The 22183-nt window shown below is 39.1% G+C and overlaps 1 protein-coding gene across 1 annotated transcript in view; it reads left to right on the forward strand.

Moving 5' to 3' along the window:
- The window catches only part of pde1cb (phosphodiesterase 1C, calmodulin-dependent b), a gene marked incomplete at both ends in the record, with an annotated part of 82854 nt that extends 68581 nt beyond the window's left edge, over positions 1-14273 (forward strand). The window contains 11 exons of the mRNA XM_079237644.1: positions 618-684; positions 893-1009; positions 1600-1740; positions 3863-3963; positions 4508-4636; positions 5087-5188; positions 8567-8687; positions 9877-9958; positions 11028-11148; positions 12755-12924; positions 14008-14273. Of these exons, the coding sequence (XP_079093770.1) occupies positions 618-684; positions 893-1009; positions 1600-1740; positions 3863-3963; positions 4508-4636; positions 5087-5188; positions 8567-8687; positions 9877-9958; positions 11028-11148; positions 12755-12924; positions 14008-14273 (1417 nt within the window). The remainder of the gene's footprint in view (positions 1-617; positions 685-892; positions 1010-1599; positions 1741-3862; positions 3964-4507; positions 4637-5086; positions 5189-8566; positions 8688-9876; positions 9959-11027; positions 11149-12754; positions 12925-14007) is intronic.
- Positions 14274-22183: the final 7910 nt, after the last annotated feature.

The raw sequence follows: 22183 nt of genomic DNA on the forward strand, positions 1-22183 counted from the left end.
CTCTAAAGCAAGTGGGACTGAAAACTGGTCTGGTCCTGGAAATGTGTTTGTATTCTCTGAACAGTATCTCACTTACCTGAGTCATCCATCACAGCCTTGGCAAGCCCTGCTAAACACAATCATTCAGAGAGTTGCAAACAGCTCCCTCCAAGACTGTGCCTTATCACTCACTAACATGCAACATGCATTTGTTCAAATCAGTAAGCCTCAAACATGTAAGCTGTAATCTTTCTTAATCTGTTTTTACAGAAGGCCGTCTGTTTTCAGATATTTACAATGAAGAAAGATTAGGAAAAAGGGAGGATGAAAATGAAAAGGTGGAACGATGATGAAGCATGAGGTGTCCACCATTTTAAACTTGAACAAATGTCTTGTTCTGACAAAATGGCCAGCTTGATATTATGTTGCATTCATGGAAGTTATTGTATTCCATATTCTATCCTTCACATCTGACAAAGCCTTCAGCCATTTACTTGGGGTGGGGGGAATCTTTTTGAGGGTTTATAGTTTGTCTTGGTGGGGAACCTTCCAGACCGTGGTTTGGGGCTGGTGTGATAACCTTTGGTGTTTACACTCAGCATTGCGCTTCATTTCATGTTTTTATCTCATCCAAACAGGATGTACCGACGCACCTCCAATATGGTGGGACTCAGCTACCCCCCTTCTGTCATATCTGTGCTTAAGGTATTAACACGTGCGCATACATCCAAGCGGGACCTCACAGATGTGAAATTACAACTTTGTACACCTGTGTTATAATCAAGACAACATACCCTTATTATTAGTTATAATGAGTTATTTACTATAATCAGATTTGCAGCACCACACATCTTTATAAAAATGTTTTCTGAAAAAATTAATACGTTATTTGAAAATGTTCTTCCCCTCACAGCATGTTGACAAGTGGTCGTTTGACGTGTTCGCTCTGAATGAGGCCAGCGGGGATCACGCACTTAAATTCATATTCTATGAGTTGCTGACAAGATACGACCTCATTAGCCGTTTCAAGGTAAAGCCACAAGGATAGGACATTCATATATATAATATATATATATATATATATATTTACACAAACTGTACTGCTGGTCATTGCTTTGTAGAGAAATATAAATATTCAGAAATATTTAATATAGATCACAATAACCTTCACAATTGCCCTCCACCATGCCTGATTTGATGGAAGTCAGCACACTGACTTCGCTGTCTCATAAGTGCTGGATCGTGTTGGGTTTAAACAATGACTGTATTATGAAGGGGGATGGACATACAGTACTTTATCTCATCTGATCCTGATGGAGCTGATTTTCCACAGCATCTTATAGCTGAGGACACTTCACTTTAAGTGACAGCCTCTTAGAGTAAATGACATGGGCAATGAAGCTGACATGAATATGTAATCGTAGTCTGCAGTAGCCTAAATGATTCACGATCCATGATTTTATGACATCAATTTCAGATGCTGCGGGGACTGTGCGTGTATTGAAATTGTATGCACTCATCATTTCAATCGCTCAATAGCTTGAAAAAGTTTCTTACTCTCTGCAGTGTTTTTTCTTTTAGCTGGCAGTCATTTGTCGTTGTTGTTTTTTCTGCCATCAGATCCCGATTTCTGCGGTGGTGTCGTTCGTGGAGGCCCTAGAAGTGGGCTACAGCAAACATAAAAACCCCTACCACAACCTGATGCACGCTGCTGACGTCACACAGACTGTACACTACTTGCTCCTCAAGACTGGCATGGTGGTGAGTAGGATTTGACTGTAAAATTACACGTTAGACACCTATAGAAACCATTTGAACAGGCGTAGCTTTGGCTCCCAGTAGGAAAGCTTAGTCTATATAATCACATTATCCACATGACTTTCAGAACATCTCTGTCAGCTGCCGTATGCCTGCTTGTAGCTTTGTCTCATATGTCATCTTCTAGTGATAGCTTCTTTTTTTATATTGGGGAATCCATTCTTTCCTTGCAAATTCGTCCCCGTCTTTCTCAGGGTAGGTTTGAGAACATCAACCCACATTCCTAAAATTATCCGTCAAATGTGACACTTATTATTAAGGTCACTGTCTCAACATTTAAAGTCAAATGTTGCTTGAACGTCGTTTCATTTCTATCCACTTCATGTTGCTTTTGTTCTTTTTTCCTCTGGTGACCTATATTTCACTGCTTCCTACATTTCTGATGCTGCATTCATTGTGAAAAAAATCCTTAGCCTCGCAAAAGCTGAGTTCAAAGTCCCCAACCAGCTGGCCTCCCCCGCTTCCAGTGTTTTTATTTAATCACCGTAATAAGGTGGCTGCGACAGCTGTCGACATGGTGTGTTTCTTTGGGCAGTGCCTTGCAGAGTAAACCACATTTCTCCGGCTCCTGGGAGAGCAGGAGAACAGCATCTATCATTTTGCAAGGCCTCCAGACTCCATTAAATCAACAATCAACAGGTCATTCATAAAGCCAGCCCCATGAGGGAAAATACTAAAGGATGGTTCGGCCATCTTGCCCCCACCCCCTCTGTTCTTAATGACTCCCCCATCCCCACTGTTGATTAGTCACCGATATCGACTGGGCGTCCTGAGCTAAATCCCCACTCTGTGTACGTGAGTACACTCAGATGCATACACATCAGAGGAAAATTCCCACTCACAGGTTACATGTGCACGCCTATAAATAAAAAAACATTTATTATAATTAAATAATACATTTTATTCCACTAAAAATTTACAAAAAAATATGTCAACAAGCGTTCATGCTTGTTTTGTTTTTTTAGCTCAGAACTAAGACTTAGACTACATTTAAAAAAAGCTAACAAAATGAACATTATGTACAATAAATACAAAGCTTCTAAGTTACCAGCAGCCAATAAGCTCAGCTTAGCTTAGCATGAAGAGTGGGAACAGGGGGAAACAGCTAGCCAGCGCTGTCTAAACGTGACAATATCTGTCTACCAGCACCTCTGAAGCTCACAAATTAACACATTATATCACTTTGTCAGAATCACAAGCAGCTAGCCAGGTTAGATGTGTGCCCCGGCTGTAGCTATATTCATCACACAGACATGAGTGTGGTATCAATCTTCTCTTTTTACTCTCGGCAATAAAACAAATTAGTGCATTTCCCAACACGTTGAGCAATTCCTTTAAGAGTTGCTGTTACTTTCACAACATTCTCTTCTTTTCTGTTGTCACTAAAAAAGGTTTTAATTTGAACTAAAATACTTTATATAGAAAAGCTTTATGGGTATCCTTACCTTGTTATGTCAAGTACATACTTTTTTAAGTTTTATTATAGCCATTATTACAAAGCATACCTTAAAGGGCTGAAAACAACAATGAGCAACATTAGCAAAACATACTCTAACGCAATGTTTTCATTTATATTTGGCAACAGGGACAAAACAGACTGAGACCCTGTCTGGGAGGAAAAGAGGAAGGAGTGTTAAAGTGACAGTTAAAAATGTGATTCTCAATAGAGCTTGTCTTATTTAAGCTTCCTTATTTGCTTTTCTGACCTTTCCTCTCTCGTCTTCTCCCATTTGTCTCCTTTTATCCCTGACGGTAATGTATTCCTCATGCCAAATACTTCTCTATGCATCCTTTATATCACTTTTCTCCTCTACATCTTTCTGTCGTTATGTACAATTCTCTCCATTCGCCTTTTTTCCATTCACTTCTCATTTCTCTTCCCTAATTTCTGTCCATTCTTTCCTCATCTCTTCATTACTTACCTTCTTTCCTGTCAATGTCGCTGTCTTTTCCATCTTGTTGCTTACCCCCCTGTCTCTCTTCCATATACTTCCTCCTCATTATGTTCACTTCACTCCCCACCTTCCTCCCTCCCCCTCCTCTTCTTCTCCTGTTTTGCCTGCAGCATTGGTTGACTGAGCTTGAGATCTTTGCCATGATCTTTGCGGCAGCGGTGCACGACTACGAGCACACAGGGACCACAAACAACTTCCATATTCAGACAAGGTAATGGATCATTCAATCATAAATGCATGGCTCTGACTCACCCGATCAATGTTTTCATTTGCAGCGATGGGGCTTCACAATCACACTGAGATCGCCTGCAGTGCAGTAATAACACTGAGGCAGGATGGGAGTCCAAATGAACTCTTGAACACATTGGAACAAAACCTTGCTTTAATTATAATTAAAGTTTCTCTTTTGGTTTATAAAATACTTAATAAGTTCCCAAGTATATCCTTATTTTCACACTCCAGATTATTTTTATTCACAAAATGAAATAATGCTATGAAATACATAATGCAAATAATGTTGTCCGGACCTGAACGTTTTTATACGTGATACATTTCCTTTTTTTGTTGATTTATTTATTGGTCTTTGTTTGATTTTGTCCCTCAAGAGTCTTTCATACAGTGGACAGCCTCCTAAATCAGGGACACACAATTCAACTAAAAAGACAGAGCCACATCCAGGGATCAATTATTTTTCTTTTTGTTGTTTCTTTCCAATGTGGACCTATGGAACGATTGCTTTGCTTTCTCTTTGGCAGGTCGGACACAGCTATCCTGTACAATGACCGCTCAGTGTTGGAGAGTCACCATGTCAGCGCGGCCTACCGCCTGCTGCAGGAAGACGATGAGATGAACATCCTCTACAACCTCTCCAAGGACGACTGGAGGTCAGTGAGACATATATTTACACAGACAATAAGAGGAATAGAGACAGAGGCGTCTGTAGTTGGAGATAGTTAGAGAGGCAGACATGAGGAAACCAGAACAGTTTCACAATATACATTTACAAAGCCCAAAAAAATCTAATTTCTTATTTTTCAACACATTTTTTAACAAATGGGCTCAGTGGAGTGAAAATCAGAAAAGCTGGATTATGTTCAAAGTCCAACAACTTTGTGCTAAATGGAACTGTTAAGTTTGAAAATATATTAAAAGAGACAGCTGAAATCCGATTTCTCACGGCATAAGCTGGAACTTGTCAGGGCAGATATCATAAGTAGCTCTCAAATACTGTCTTGTCATTTACTTTTAGCAACTTCAGAAAGTCAGCTTTATTACCTGTGAGTTTGACAGTGCATGGCTCATTTTCATATTTCCCTCTCCTTCGTTTCATCCAGAGAGCTACGGGCTCTGGTGGTGGAGATGGTGCTGGCCACAGATATGTCCTGCCACTTCCAGCAAGTTAAGACCATGAAGAACTTCCTACAACAACCTGAGGGGTCAGTTGACTTGTCCTTCACTACTGTTTACACTCCCCGCCCCTGTCCCAGCAATTTACACCCTCATTAACCTTCCCATCAACCACTGTGTACTGTACTCACCTCCAGCTGTTTACAACCCAATTAACTCTGCCCTGAGGGTGCACTAAAATGTTCACAACACAACAAGCATTCATGTTCTCATCAAATGCACTGGGAGGATGTCTGTTCAGGTGTTGTTTACCCCAAATAAGAAATAGAAATGGAATCAGGATCTTGTGACCAACTAGTACCAAACATCATGCATTATACAGTACAGGTATAAAGTAAGGTATTGCCCTCTCAGGCACAAACACAGGATAGTTTGTGTTTCTGTACTGGAAGTCTGCAGTCTGAGTTATGGTGCAGTTACACCACATTTGGCATGGTGAAATGTATTTGCACACAACAGTGAAAAACAGCTGGCCACAGATTTATTGCTGGCACACGATGGGCTGCTACTAGATAAGATAACCAGATAGAAGACATTAGCCTCCCACAAACTATGTTTTATTGTCTTTTTTCCAGCACTAATATTCTGCTGCTTGTATTTTGCTTTACACGCAAATAACACCCATTTTTATGTTATCGGAAAATTCATGTTGTGAATTCAAACTAAATAACTTCAGGTTATGCAATAAAACCTTTTATTATATTTTTTTTCTAGGTTTAGGAAAATATTGGGGTTTGTGTTAAGTATGCAATAAGTATGCAAGTTACATAACAAAAACACAGTTAAAGTCAATGGGGACTTTTGGTTTCACAAATTAAACGAACAGCAGTTTCCCAGGTGAGAGTCTTAGGTTTGTTTCATTCCTGGCCTCAAAATGGACTTTGTCGCTCGTCACCCAACTGACACCTACTTTACTACCGTCTGAAATATTACGGACACTAGAGGTCGGCATCGACTTCTTGTTTTTGTTTCGGTGATCAACGATGGGAAACGATGATAACAGCCGAACATACTATTAGGTGTAAGCAAGCCCCGCCTGACCCAAATTCATGAGTCTGATCACCGCTGATTAAACCCATTCAAGCAGCTGATAACATTCAAAGCAGGTGCCGTCACAAGCAGTTGCAGAGTGTTGGCCAATATTTTTTTTACTTTAAATGTCCTCTGCATGGTAGTATAAGTTTCCCTTTAATGTAAATGTTTAAAGCATTTCTCAAGAACAGTTGTATATCCACTTTTTTCCAATGCAAGTACCGTAAAAGTCGGGTTACAAGTCGCTACTACCTTGGGTGGTTGTCCCCGCTGTAGCAAGCTAGCGCTGCTGCTAGCTCCCCGCTGCTGCTGCTAGCTCCCCGCTGCTGCTGCTACTGCTACTGCCTGTGTCCCCTCTGCCAGAGTTGGGCGTCGAGCCGGGGCTTGTCCCGCTGGTTGTCGGGGAACTAGTGAGAGCTAGTGGAAGTTAGCGGGGAACTAACAGCAGCGCTAGCTGGCTACAGCGGGGAACTAGTGGGGACACCCACCAAACGTAGTAGCGTCTTGTAACTCGACTTTTACAGTAAACAAGCTAGCAAAATTGCCAAAGGGTACTACTGATGTCTTCCTCTCTGTGTCTGTCTCTCTCGTGGCCTGTGCCTTGCAGGTCAAAGTGAGAGTCTTTTGTTCAGCTGACCTAGCCCGTGATTTAAAATAAAAGAGATTACATAAAGATTACATAGAGGACATCAATTATTTTGTAATTCAGCAAGTTGAAGTTCAGCCAGGTCGAACTCTGTTCGAAGGAAGACCTGGTGTATGGCAATAGGAAGTGAATATGTTTCAAATTAACGCATTTTTGTTTGCTGCGGCCGAGGTCCCCAGACTGCAGCCAGAACGTCCTGATCACAGCCGCCTCTACGGGGACTGAGAACCAAGACGGCTCTACATGCAGACACAGAGCTGTCATTTGCAAACAGAAATAAAAGACAGCTATCGAGCAAAGTATCATATGACGTGATGAGTCATCACTGCTGATGTAGACATCCGTTGACCTTCACGGTATTCTTTTCACTGTGATAATGTAATGTACAGCACTTACAATTAGAAAGACTGCTCAAAAAGCAATGATGTGAAGATAAATAGCTCCCTGACAACAATATGTAGTTTTCAACAATATGATGCTCTCTATACTTGCAAAGTGTGCTGATTGGAAAGTCATCACAATGCTATAGTATAAGGTACACACACATGCATGCAGATAAACGAGATTGCAGTCTGCAGGAAGCTGTATTGCTGAATAGACTCTAATGTGAAGTAATTCAAACCAGTCTGCTGCAGGGCTGCTTGGAGTGCACTTTAAGACTCAATCTGCCACAAATGGAATGAAGGGAAATTTGAGCCAGTCTTTCTCACCTCTATTTAACCTTGTGTGCGTTGTGTGTGTGTGTGTGTGTGTGTGTGTGTGTGTGTGTGTGTGTGTGTGTGTGTGTGTGTGTGTGTGTGTGTGTGTTTTCATTTGTGAGCCTATTTTCCACATTGGACTGTGTCTGTTCATTCATGCACAGTCCATTAAACATGATATTTTGATATGGTTATCAAGTGATATCTCAGACGGCGCCGATGTCTGATGAGGTGAGAAGATGCTTCTTCACACCAGTTCCAGGGTAGAAAACTGATTTGCATAATTGAGGCTGTTTTTTTTCTTTTTTCTTTTGGGATGGAGGGGCTTCTCTGTTTTTAGGTAACTGCATGTGTGTTTTATGCACATGCTGATAGATATGTATAATTCAGCATCTGTTTAATGAGAATTTGTAGAGAATAATTGTTTGCACTCTCTTGTCTACCATGAGTATTCAGAGTTAGACTAATCAAGTGGGTATCCTTCAAATTAATGTTAGGTATTTAAACAGAACTGTACAGCCATGAGCGCTGAATTGTATCCAAGATTTAGTTGTTTTTCACGAGCATCTAGGCACCATGTTGATCATGATATACAGGATTATTATCCTTGGACTTTTTCTTCACATTTTATTGAAAACTGTTCTTGCTCAGAGAGTCCATTTTTGTGGACCGATTGCTGTTGAAACATTTGCAGCTGTGCCACATTTCTTTTCCATTTTTCTTTTTTATGATAGACCTTACTATTTTCACTCAGGGCCGTTGAAATGTTCTTCCTCGTTTAGTATTTTTCAATAACCTTGTTGCAGATTTGTCTTGAATATGTGTTTGACCTCATGATGTAGTTTTTGCCAGAACAATGGCTAAGCAAGCGTTCAGCCAACCAGATACAGGTGTATTCCACCTCAAATCCCATGTCAATGTTGATACCTTATTATGGTAAATTGTAAAATATTATGGCTTATTAAAACCGTTTGGCTGTACCTGTAATGATTTCAGTTCTTACAATGATTTGTCTCGGTCTGTTTTTGCAGCATTGACAAGCCCAAAGCCCTTTCTCTGCTGCTGCACACAGCAGACATCAGCCACCCGGCCAAAAGTTATGACCTCCACCACCGCTGGACAACCTCCCTACTGGAGGAGTTCTTCAGACAGGTAAGTGGGTGTATCTGGCCAGGTCACGTAGTAATGCATGTAGCTGGTCCAGTGTATGCTTCAGTGTTTTGAAGACGTGAGATTCAGATACATGTAAAGAGGCACACTTTTAGGGCCGTTGAACTAAAAACCTGAATGAAATGCAGACATTATTAATGTTGCTGACAAAACGATCCACTTAGTAGCTACTCTTCAGTTTTGGGTCGTGTCATGTGATCTTCTTCAGCAGGTGGTGTTCGCCCACTTATTAAAAAGGACTAACTATTTTTGACCTTTTTACAATTTTGGCTCAAAAGTTGAGATGAAAAGTTAATTCTTGAGCTTCAAAAGACACCTGTTCTCCTCCTGCTGTGTGAATATGCTGTGGCGTTTGGGAGGAAGTATTTTCCTTAGATTTCTCAGAATAGCAGAAAGATGAAGTTGAAATGATTAATAATTTCTTAGAAAAATACACAAATAGATTTTAGCCGCTTCATTAGAGTTGGTGTTTAGGATTGTACTGGCTGCAACAAAAGCCTTTTAGTTTTTTAATTTAGCCCTATGTGTGTAAAACAATGATGATATCAGTGATTGATTGTTTTAACATGGTTAGTGAGATGTGCAGTCATATTCATAAGTTTGATGGCATTGCAAACATTCTGCTCCTTGTCATGTTTAACATTGATGCCCCAACCTAAGCCCCATGGCAGATTAATATGTAGAACATTACCTCTTTGATAAAACAATGCAATTGGTTCTAAATAATAGATTGTGGATTTGTTAATGTCAACAAGAAGGACAGTAGTCTAACTGGTGCCACATTGCTTTCATCCCCTCCATTATTAATCCACATTGTTCTCATTATCCAAGCTATTGTTATTGTGGTTGCTTTCACAAGGCCTTTATCTCTCGAGATATGAATCGCCAATAAATAGCCCCTTTCAAGAACATTGCCTCCCGACTCTACATCTCATGTTTTTGTGACAAATCAGAGGAGAAAATGAAAGGCATTTGTGGCACAAAGCACTTGTTGTGGTCGGGGCCAGACAAATCCAAAGTCTGTTGATAGAAGTGGGAGCATATGGTGTACAGTGGCGGTGTGTACGAGTGTGTTTACGAGGGTCTATGTGCCTGTCTAGAGGGTGGGGGTGCATTTTTATAGAAACCCAAAAATGAAATACATTTACTGAGGAAGCTGCTGTATTTCCAGGGGGACAAAGAATCAGAGCTTGGCCTGCCGTTCTCTCCGCTCTGCGACCGAAAGTCCACAATGGTGGCCCAGTCCCAGATCGGTGAGTTCAAATACACCACCAGCATAATAGTGTGTCTGTATGGGTACACAAGTTCTGCCCAAGCATGAGTTTATTTCAGAAAAAATTAAATGTTCCTTTGGAAAGGATTTATTTATTATTAAGCTTAAATGTGTAGTTGTGCTTCCCATGAAAATTATAGTATAACAGTGTATTTTCTAGAGAACTGACTTATGATTAAGAAACTGAATGTTTCTTGTGAAAAATAAAGTTTATTTTCAGAAGCATGCATGTAACGTGCGGAAAGTGGCGCATGCAAAACTGAACCCAGATGGTATTTAGAGCTTCATAGTTAGAATCGTAGGACCACTGACTAAGTGGTAGGATTTGACAAGTTGGGAGAGAGAATATGTTGCTTGTGTAAAACCCAAACAGCTTCCACCAAGAAGATAAGTCAGCCTGTATATTTTTGGCTTAAAGGCTGAATCCAGGGAACACATCTGCAAATGACTCACTGTTCGCTTTGAATTGTGAAATCAGAAGCTTGAAGGTGGTATCCTTCATTAATACTGACAGGCTCACGTTTATGCTGCATTTTTTAACTAAACAAGAATATGCATTATGTCCCTCATCTCTTACATCACAATAGCATTAGGGAGACAGGTCTTTGTAGCCACAGCAGGAAAAACTACCACCAAAACAAGTTAAATATGAATACAGGCATGTGAGTATTGTTTTAAGATAGACAATTTGAAGCTATCCTTTAATAGCTGTCCTGTCAGTGCACAGTAGTAATTGAATGTGAAGATAAAAGTGTTATCAGCTCAGAGCTTCTGCCATCAGCATCTTGGCAGCTGGACAGTCTCATGCCACCGTTCACACATACTGTATGGATTCATCTCATTTTGTATCTAAGATTTGATCGTTGATTTTATAACATTCTTGAAATACATTTGAATCTTATTTTCATAAATTGCAGCGTTACAGTGAATGTTCTGGTCCTCTTTTTATCCAAGTATGCGTTACATAATTCAAACACTCGGTTAAAGAATGATAATCTGTATAAACAGGTGACACTATGTTCTGAATGTGCTGGTGTCTTTGTCACCAGGATTCATTGACTTCATTGTGGTGCCCACTTTCACCGTGCTGACGGACATGATGGAACGCATCGTCAAACCTCTCATCGACGAGTCCTCCCATTCAGGCTGTGCCGGCTTCAGGCGCTCAAGGTTAGCTGCAGCACTTTCGCTGAGAAATAATTTGGAAACTAAAAGTTTATATATTTGTTCTATGCTGCTCAGTAGGAGGACTTAGCAGATGCACGTGGGTAAATGTATGTAAATCTGAGTACATTTTAATCACCCTGCCTGCTTAAACAAGAATGAAAAATCTACCGTTTTCTACCCTTCACCTCTCATACCTGTCTGAGTAACTGCTCGCTCAATGGCGGGACTAAACCTCAGCAGCTCCCCTGCAATAACAGCATATCTAATGGAAGAGAACAGCAGATGAGTCTCCCATGAGTAATCCATTTCTGTGCGTGGAAATGTCTCCACCTTTCATCGGGCAGAACCACACACCTTGAAATTGATATTTTAGAGATGCTAAACTCGTTGTCCCTGATCAAGAGTGGGCCTCAGTGCTGGATCAGCATATGCAATGGCCTCTTGAGATACAAAGCAAAGTGGTTTTGTCTTCACTGGCTTCCTTAATTGGCTGGGTACTTTTCCTCCAACCACGTACTAAATCAGGTATATGCAAGGCTTTGAAACCATGTTCCTGTGTTAATTAAACTATCCAGAGAAAGATCCTTTGAAAAAAACTAGTCTTTTATTAGTTTTTCTGAAAGTGGGAAAATACAGCTGTACTTTGGGAGTCTGGTGTTGCATCTTCGTTGCTCGTGCACATCCAATATCAGCCTCCCCGTTCTCCTCAACAGCCGTCATTAGCATCACTCAGTGGGCCTCCAGTCGAAGTTAACCGAGTGGAAATTTCAAATAGTGTTGCCACTTGTGCAGTCTTCTTGTCTTCGTACACACCTGAGTGCTAATGGGTTTTCTTGGACTGTTTCTTCCCAGCATTCAGAGCAGCTTTTAATCATCTGTAACTATGTCTGCTCTCTCCGTCTTCCACTTGTTATCTACCTGTCTTTCTCTCTTCTTCTCTCAATGTGCCTCTGACTCTGAAAGCTCTTGTTTTTTACAAGAGAGATATTTGAGAACAAAAATGGTCAGAGTTGAAGCATCAGAGGGTGAGATATGTTGACTTTTAGTCCCATGTATGGGTCAAGCTTAATTAACCCTTGACTCCACATTTCCCATAATGCAACTTGACAGCATCTTTTATCAGACCCCTGCCACTTAAATGCCCACTTCTTTAAATTCAGTTTGTAAAGCTCCCTCCGGAACAACAATAACTTAATTAAACTCTTTCCACACCAGCTGAGTGTAGCACTCTTAATAATAGACAAACTAAACTTCATGTGCCAAATATGTGGAGTGCTCTTTTTTTTTTTAACTTTTCGTCTCATACCATCAGGTCAAAATCTTAATTTGTTGGTTCATGACCAAATTCCTGCAGAACTACAGAGTTTCACATCAGCGTCAGAACTTTATGTTCAGCAAATATAGTACACTAAACTAAAATGGTGAATAAAGTAAACATTATACATGCTAAACATCCGTATATTCAAGCATTTATGAGGATGCTAACATTAGCATTTAGCTCAATAAGCACCACTGTGTCCGTAGAGCCACACAGAGCTGCTACATAGCTGTAGGCTCTTATTCTTTTGCAACTTTTAACACTCTTCATCCTACACATTTTTCTGTCCAGTCTGAACAGTATTAGCTCAGACGAGGCCAAGAGGCACAGTGTGAAGAGCTCTGATAGCAGCTCGTCGGGACAAAGCTCTCTGCTGATGGTGGACCTGAAGAACTTCAAGGCGTTGTGGAACGAAGAGGTGTACCAGAACAGAGAGAGGTGGAAAGCTCAGGCTGCTAAAGGTACAGTTTACCCATACAACCACATATAATATACAGGTAAATGCAGGTGGTTTGGGGACACTAATATTCTGGTAAAACTATCCAAACAGACCATGGGATCCGGGGAAATTACTTAATAAAGCTGCAAAGCTCTTAGCTCACTCAGAGGGGCATTTCGCTTTACGTTAGTGGTGGATACACAGTGATCGGTATGTCCACATGCATCAGTTTTTGTATGAATATTTGTAATAATTGTAACATAAGTAAGTTGGCATTACTTTCTAATCAAACAGCCATAATAAAGGATTTATAAGTTGTCTCTAATTGCTTTATTACATGTGAATAAAACATTATGCTTTATACATAATTTATAAGTCATTAAAAGTACAACATTTGGGTTTTCATGTTGTGTAAAATTCCTGTAGTTAGTATTTATCCTCCTCCACCATGACACTTGTTGTATTATATAGCTCTTCAATCAATTAATTAACAGTTTATTATAACAATAAATGCATTATTGTAAGAAGCATTTATTGATAACTTATTTATTTTTCTTACTGTAGACTTGGTCGCCTATAAGGGAGAAATAAATGTGCATTTAACAGTTTATTACCAATATCTGTTACGAAATGGAGTCCACAAAAAGCGTGAGTAATCCACAGTCCACTACCTGCTCTGCACCAAACAGCAGACAGACACAGTTATGAACATAATGGAGCATTTAGCAGGTAAAGTGGCAGATATTTGCTTCTGGATTAGGTAGAAACAAAAACAGGATCCAGAAACCCAACTCTGAATGAATGCTTATGTGGCTCCGTAACAGCTGGATGTGTAGATAGGCAGCTGTTTGCTCGTTTACCACATCAACATAAAGCTGATAAATGTTTGTTCAGCTTGTTTCTGCTGCCCCCAAGTGGCCAGGATCGTATTTGTTTCAGATTTGTGTTAGTATTCATGGAGAAGGTTTTATCAAATGGTCCGAAACGGTCAGATGAGCTCCCTCAACGTTTACTGGCTTTAAGTAAGAATAAAGCTGCGATGAATTAATGCACGTACTCGTAGACACTGTATGCTAACCTGCCTCCACCCTTTATGTGACCTCAGAGGCGGAGGAGAGAGCTAAAAGGGAAGCGGAGGAGCAAGCCCAACAGGAAGAGGCTATGGAGCCCCAGGAGGTCCACACAGAACCAGAACAGCCTGAACCAAAGGAGGACCAACTGGAGGGGGAGGAAGAGGGGGAGGAGGAGGGGGAGGAAGAGTCATTGGAGGTCAGACCACCAGATGGTAACATGGAGGAAACAGAGCAGGGAGCGCAGCCTGGGAGCGCCACACACAAGAATCCTCCACTGCAGAACGGTACGTCCTGCTAACTGTGAAATCCCACAGCAGGAGGCGACGTTAGGCAATCTACATAAAGTACATTGACACGCATACCTAAGTGATCACACGAGCTGCAGGGAATGCTTCTATCATTAATTTGTATTATCAGCGGCACAGTTTGGATTTGTTCATCTCCCAACCTTTAGTACCCATTCACTTTCTTTTAAAAGCCGAGAAATAATTCTGAGATGCTACGCCAAGAATATAAACCATGCCCCCGAAAAGGTTCCAGTGATTGTTTTGTCAATGAGAAGTTTTTTTTTTCATGTTTTGAATCAACGCAGGAATAAGTCAACTAGAATTGAAAACAAAGGTTTGAACAATGTTTGGCTGCACATCATGAGTTTGTAATGACTGACAGGTAGAAGATGTTTTTACAAACTTCATAAAGGAACGAGAATTCTTTGAGGATTTTGCCTTTTCTTGTTTGATGGAGTGCATGTCTGTCACCACTAAATGTACATCAGTGTGACAAAATAACAAGACGACAATGACTTTTCAGGAGACTTGTCTGAAGGGACTGTATCTCCAAAGGGTGAAGAAAACAAGAACAAAGGAGAAGATGGTGAGTTTATTCCTGCAGACCACAACTATTGACAAAACACATTGAAGTGTCTACACTGAGTTGCCAGTTTATCAGGGACACCAAGCTCAAACAAAAACAGTCTAATATAATACCTCTGCAATAAATCTTACCTTCATGAAGGTTACACAGTAATCCTATGTGTACTAACAGGAAGACGTATAGCTTTTGCAGTGTTTAAACATTAATTCAAAGACATGACAAAGACAAGATGCAATTTAACAATATTTTGAATAAGTTGTTGACAGCTTAATAATGTGAAACTTTGGCCCAGACTTGATCAAAAATGATTATAATCCATGAGAATTGGTAATTAGATGATCAGTTTGTTGATTTATTATCTCACTTAAATTGCAATAGTTCTTGTTTGTTTTCCCAAAGCAGAAGTGGCGATGGAATAAGCGACCTCACTGTGCTGCTGTCAACCTGAACCTGCTTTTAATTGTATCCGAGGACTCAAACGCACACAAGAGGAACGGCAATTAGTTGGACTGCGTCGCCCTCTACAGGACGGCAAGAAACTGACACCTTCACTTTCTTTTTGTCTCTATGATTAACTGTTTTTACTTTTAAAATGTTTATGCTCCCCGGCTATTGTATGCAGAGCTTGCAGCTCAACTCACGTGCATTATTTTCCTACCTTCCTGCTTCCTGGTGAATACAATACAGAAGAAGATTTAATGACCTTATGATGGGGGGACAAAGAGGAGCCTTTGAAAGACACTGAAAATGTTGCTTTTCAATTATTATTTTTGTGCTTAACTCAGACCACAGCCATATAGCCAGTCTATTCAAGTCCCACTTGTCACTGCTGTTTTATGCTCCTCTGTTGACACTCAAGACAAGTATCGTCTGGTAAAAAATGTTTGTTTAGAGACAAGATTTTGCATCACAATACTTTATTTTGGTACTAACTGAAGAGTACATTGTGGGAAATGCAGAGTAGATGTTCACAAGAGGGACGTCTATAGCTGCTACTACACAGTAGGCACAGGATACAAGTATGTGCACAGTACATTGAGGTTCAATTGGCAGGTTTACATCACTAATGTTTTCCAAGAAAGTACTCTTTAAACACGTAACTGTGCCGAAAATGTAACTTTTCCCTGTGCTGCAGGAGCTCCGGTTGGGAGTCTCTTAAGTTTGTGGCTCATATTTTTCCCCTGAACATGTTTACTTTTTTTGTGCAATTATAATGTGTTTGTGATCCTTGCAGCCATATTTGTATTGTTTTTGTGTGTTTATGTCTTCTTTACTGTATATATTGACAGTTTGTATATGTATGGATCTGAGGAGGAGTAGAAATCTACAATTCCACAGTTCATCAACAGATATTTTCTTTTTGGGTATATTGTAAGATACTCTTGTGAGAAATGTCCAAAAATTAGAATGCAACTTTTGCATCTCAAACATATCACACATTCAAGTTTTTGTAATATGTAAAATGTGTTTCTTTACTTTTCTTTTTGTAACAATCTTAGCATTTGTTGTGTCCTGTATGAATCATGCACTAGATGTGTCTAATGTCCTCACACTGGTTGTCATTTATTTGTCAAAAGACTTCTTCTTGATGCCTTCTTATATGTATTTAAGCTGTAGCAAAGAGTCAAGATTGTCGCTGAATTAGAGAAAAAGTTCACATATGTATTTCATTTTGCAGTACAGTTATGTTACAGCAGCTTCGCCTATGAGGTTGTTGGTGTAATGTTTTAATCGACGTGTTTACAGTATGCTCGTACACTTATTAGCCAGTTGAATCCATCATGCTTGTGTGATGCATTGAGGCTATGAGTCCAAACTGTATCTGCTTCTGTCTGTATGCCAGGTTTTTATGGCTTGTAATGTTGCGTATATAGGAAATGCAAATATCGCTTACTGTGCATATGTAACATATTGAACCTTTGCAACGCTGGTTCAGCTTTTACTAAACACTTAATAATATGTGTCATTGAAAGAAAAGAAGCATTTTGGCAGTATTCACCTAATAATGGATATGTTTTCCCGAAGGTTTTTGCACTTTTGTTTTTCCTTATGTTTTACATTCTTTTGGTATGAAAATCACAACATTTATTGTGCCAAGATCAGGTTCTTGGCATATTCCTTTAAAGTATACTGTACATATGTGTACTGGTACATAGACTAAAACATAAAGTATATATGGGGTTCAAAGAGGGTGAATAATCCAGCATCTACACATTTATATAAGAACTGTAGGAATGATTTTATAGCCTTTTTGTTTTAATACACACTACTCATTTTTATATTATGACAGGAAAGTAATATATAAAGCAGTTTATCACGTAATGTAACCACATGCATCTTTCTATTAAAAAAATACTGTCAGTGGTTAGCAAGACAGCTGGCTGAATGTGTGCCTATATATGTGTACTTTCCATTTCACACCTTTCACATGTAGAGAAACAAATTTTGTGATGTCATTTGAATTTGTGCTGATCCAGGTACAGTCAAACAAAACATTCATATCTTCCTACAATTATTCACACTAAAGAGTCTTCATTCAAGACTTTAATTTTAGACACTGTTGGTAAAGTCAGAAGTTTAATGTTGCAGAAGTATAGTATTTAACTATTTTTGCTCTTTTTCATTTGGAAAAATCGATTTTATCGCTGTGTAGCTTTTTTTCTGTTTTAGTGTACTGTTCGCTGGATTGTCCAAAAGTCTTCAACATGTAATGGCATTTTTATTTTGTCATTTTGTCTCTCCTCTTTGGTTCATTTGTCCCTGCGTGTGTCTTTTCCATAATATTTTATTCCACCAGCTCTGAAGTCAGAAAAAACAACTTCAGTGGCTCAAAACTGTAAATTCAAAGTGTAACAATCATATAAACATTAGATTTATTAGTAGAACAAATACAAAACTCATTGTGTGCCCTAAATAGCCTGCCTGATACTTGGTAAAGCAGAATCTATGTTCTGTTCCAAGGGACCAACACATGTACAGTCGTGTAGTTTGCTCTATCTTCCACTTGCTACTGTGTTAGCCTACACTGTATGAATATTTAAAAATAATTTATACCAACCATAATCTGAAACATAGCTGTATTTATGACATGTTCAGACCTCTAAACATGGTGTTTTGTAATTGCTACAACGGAACAGATTAATTGTTGTTTGTTTATTGCTTTGTTTCCTTGTTTAGTGTGAATCACTCGGATCTCAAATTGTTCTAGTGACCGAGGTTAGATGGATGTAAAGCGTGTGTGCGTGAGAAACTGCCGAAAAATACTTAATGTGCATTTCTGATCTCCTCACTGTGACCTGCTCTATCGATGTGAGTGTGATGAGACAAGAGAGAGAGAATGAGAGTGTGTGTGTGTGTGTGTGTGTTTGTGTGTATGAGAGAGAGAGAGAGAAATAGACACAACGTGATACAGTGGACTGTTTAAAGCTGGTAAACAGCTCTCAAATCATCATTCTACAAAAAAAAATGTCAGCATTTTTCACATTCTCATATGTTTTATATAGCACATTAGGCCGATACCACTGAATATGTTATACAATATTATACAAGTCTAATTACAAACGGTAGTCGGTTAACAAAAGAAAACCTCCACTACATCCATGAAAAGACAGACGGACTAGGAGAGAGGGTGTGTGTGTGTGCAAGTGTGTGTGTGTGTGTGTGTGTGTGTGTGCGTGTGTGTGCATGCACGTGTGCATCACTGTCCCAATGCCGGCCAGGCGGCCGTGTGTGCCACCATGCTCTGTGACTGCACAGCCGTATCAATAAATCTGGACTCAAAGGGCTCAGATCATGTCTGCCTTGTCTTCATTTCTACAACACAACCACAGTATTGTATGACTTATTTAATGGGACACTTCAAAGATTTTCAAGGTTGTATTTTGGGAGGTGTAAAATTATTTTGATGAATCAATCAATTGTGTATTGAATGTCTGAAAATAGTTAAAGGATACAGTCATTATTTTTCAAGCTTTATTTAATTGTATCCCGCTTTTTTAAATCGCTGTAATCGTTCCTCCTCTTCATACTGACCTACTACGAGAGACACAAAGAGATCTCATCATAATGGCCTTATTGCCCTGTTTTTCCATTTTGAGGAATATTGCAATAGAAAAGCTATATAGAAACAAAACAATTCAGATATCAGACTTATAAGAGATCAATGATGAAATTATCCTTTAAAAGCGACCATCACCGTCAAAAAGCAAGTTTAATGACAGAAACAGCTACACATCTTCACATTTAACAAGCTGGAACCAGAGAATATTTGGCATTTGCTGCTTGAGAAACTTACATGGAGGATTCATCGATTATCCGAATATTATATCATATAATATATCACCTCAGACCTGGTAGGATTCAGCACTTTTGGAGCTTGACCCACACACTAAGGATTAAAGACAATATATCTGCCTCTCCTGAATCAGTTCAGTTTTTAAAAATAAATGCATTGTTTATTTGTGAAGCTATATCATGAATAGACTATACTGTTATAAACCTGCTATTGTTGCTAAGCCCCTCTCGTAATTTCTTTCCTGATGTCTTGCATTCAAAGTCTTGCTTTAGTAAAAGTAAAAAGGTAGCGTAAACATATTCTTAGAGAACCAAAAGTGAAAGCTCTCCTTATGCAGTTCATTTCAATGCCATATATTACTGGATTATTATTATGGTAAATGCTCATCACGTTAATGTTGCAGTTGGTTTGATTATAATTAATTGATATATATATATATATATATATATATATATATATATATATATATATATGTATATATATATATATATGTATATATATATATATATATATATATATATACTGCTGGATAAGTTTACCTATAATACTATTTCACAAGTTATTAGTCGATTTATATTTAGTAATGATAGTCAGATACTGCAAAGTTACAACAGCTGTGAATTGAATAGTGTAAGTACTAAAACAAAGTAAGTAAGAAGTAAAAAAATACAATATTTGCCTCCCAAATAATAATAAAGGTATTAAGTAGCATAACATTGACATATTCAAGTAAAGTACAAGTACCTGAACATTTTATTTAAGTACAGTAGTTTCGTACTAATAACACTAACGGCGGCTCTGTTCCACTGAGGTGTTCCAGTCCGAGTGACAGAGGGCCGGCATTCTCAAAACCAGGAACCTGAAATCAAAGCAGCTAAATGGAACTCAGCCATCACTAATGACACCTGTGTTTTTCCTGCTGTGTCAAGTAGTCTGCCACGAGAAAGGTTTATTTCCACCTCCATTTTCCACCATTGATTTTTTGTTCACTTTACTTTTTTTAAGTACACTTTTGTTTTAAATCAGTAATTTTACTTTTATCTGGGGAAATTGTATTATTTATTTTTGACATTTTCATTCATAACTCTGATTATTTGAAATGCACTACTCATCTTTTGATAGAACAAACATATATATCAGAGGTGGGACTCTTCACTGGCCTCACGATTTGATCACGATTCCCCTGTTGTCGATACTAATGCAATTCTTGGTGCCTCTTAATGCTATCTACTATTTTCTATATTACTTTTTTAATCAATAAATACCATCTGTCAGGTTAATCTGCACTTCCCTTTTACTTATAAAGTCTTTCAAAAATCAATTTACAACAGTCTATATCATAGACATTGCATATTTTCAATACCAGTGTGACCCACCTCAGTACATAAGCATACAAAACAAAACATACCTCTTTCTGCGGGGCATTGCAAGTGTGCTGTAATCTACAAAAATAAAGTATAATGATAATCCTGAAAGCCGATACACTGCATAATTATCCGAGTGGCTATGGCAGACTTTTCCTGCATCGCATCTCCCAACAGTGTTAACAGTATGTGATTGCATTTCAGACCCAAATTGTTCAAACAGAGCAAGTAAAAATGGCCGCAACAGAAAGTTAGTTCACTGATGCCTTCTCTCTTCTTCGCGCACAAGAAGAGTGAGTGTGTGTGCAAAGCTCCGCCCTCAGTGAAACACAGAGTTCAGAGGAGAGGAGAGATGGAGGAGAGCATGGACGTATTGACCGTTGCTTGGGTACACGTTTACTTCCTGTCAGCTTATCATGCACTGCAACAGAAAATAAACTGGGACACATTTGGTATGTTTATGTTTACAACTATGACACGATTGATGGCACATTCCTCTGAATGTTGCTCGGTGGTGCAACGTTTGACCTACGAGCATAAATTTACAGTAAACGTACATATTCCTAATTCAGCGGTTTGGCAAGATTGCTTTCAAACCCATCACTCATCCTTGGGGCTTCGAAGAGAGGGAGGAGAGAGTAGAGAACAACTAGCATGACAAATAATGACAGCAAAACAAAGTAAACACTCACACTGAGCTGAAATGAAATCAAACTCCCAAATATGTTGTGTCACTGCATCGATGCAGAAACGCCCACGTCCGCATCCTGATGCATCATAGAATCTAGAAATTGCCACAACACTAATATATATGTACACTAATTAATAATTGCTCTAATGTGGACAAAACTATGCGATTCTACTTATAATTTAGAGATTGTAACAGTGGTTGAGGTAAATGTAACAATTGATCTGGCAGCAATGATACAATCTCCGAAGCTAGCTAGCAACACCTATATTACCATTGATTGTTCATGTTCAATTCAAGCCAATAAACAAGAGATAAATAAATCTAGCTTATTTCTGATTGGAGGAATTGAATGTGCCCGTTGTTACTATCCAAGACATTGTGAACAGTACAACAATCATCGGTTGAAGTTAGCGTTATTTCACCTCGCCATACATGTTGCATCACTGGTTTAATGCACCACCCACTGACTGTTAATCTCTGTCATAGTTGTCACTTTCAGCCTAATTCAACACCCAATGTTCGAAAACTCTAAGGACCTCAGTGTGACAGAGAGGCTTAGTGAACTGGTTGTACTGTTTACAGAGAGGCTCAGTGAACTGCTTATCTTTTGCTTTGAGAATAATGAGAAGTTGAACTTGGAGCAGATTCCCACAAAGTCACTTAGACTGGTGAGTAGACAACAAACTTACTCTGAATGTAACTTCCTCCAGCGGACAAGGTCAATGATGCTTGGCCACCTAGGGTTGTGCTTGTGTGCATGTGTGAGTACACGTTTTGCCGCAACTTTTTTTGTGGGGGAGGGGGTGATGTATTTTTTCAGCTTTGTTGAGTTCATATTGTTTGACTATACATCTGTTGTCTGCCTTGATGTTTTATTATGCTGTTGAATCTATATGAAGTGAATATTTAATGTATATAGCTTAATAATGCTTGTTGCACCTGCCGCGGTGACTATAGTATATATAATGAATTAGCAGTTGTGTGCT

The sequence above is a fragment of the Taurulus bubalis genome (genome assembly GCF_910589615.1).
Source record: "Taurulus bubalis genome assembly, chromosome: 1".
Taxonomy (NCBI): Eukaryota; Metazoa; Chordata; class Actinopteri; order Perciformes; family Cottidae; genus Taurulus; species Taurulus bubalis.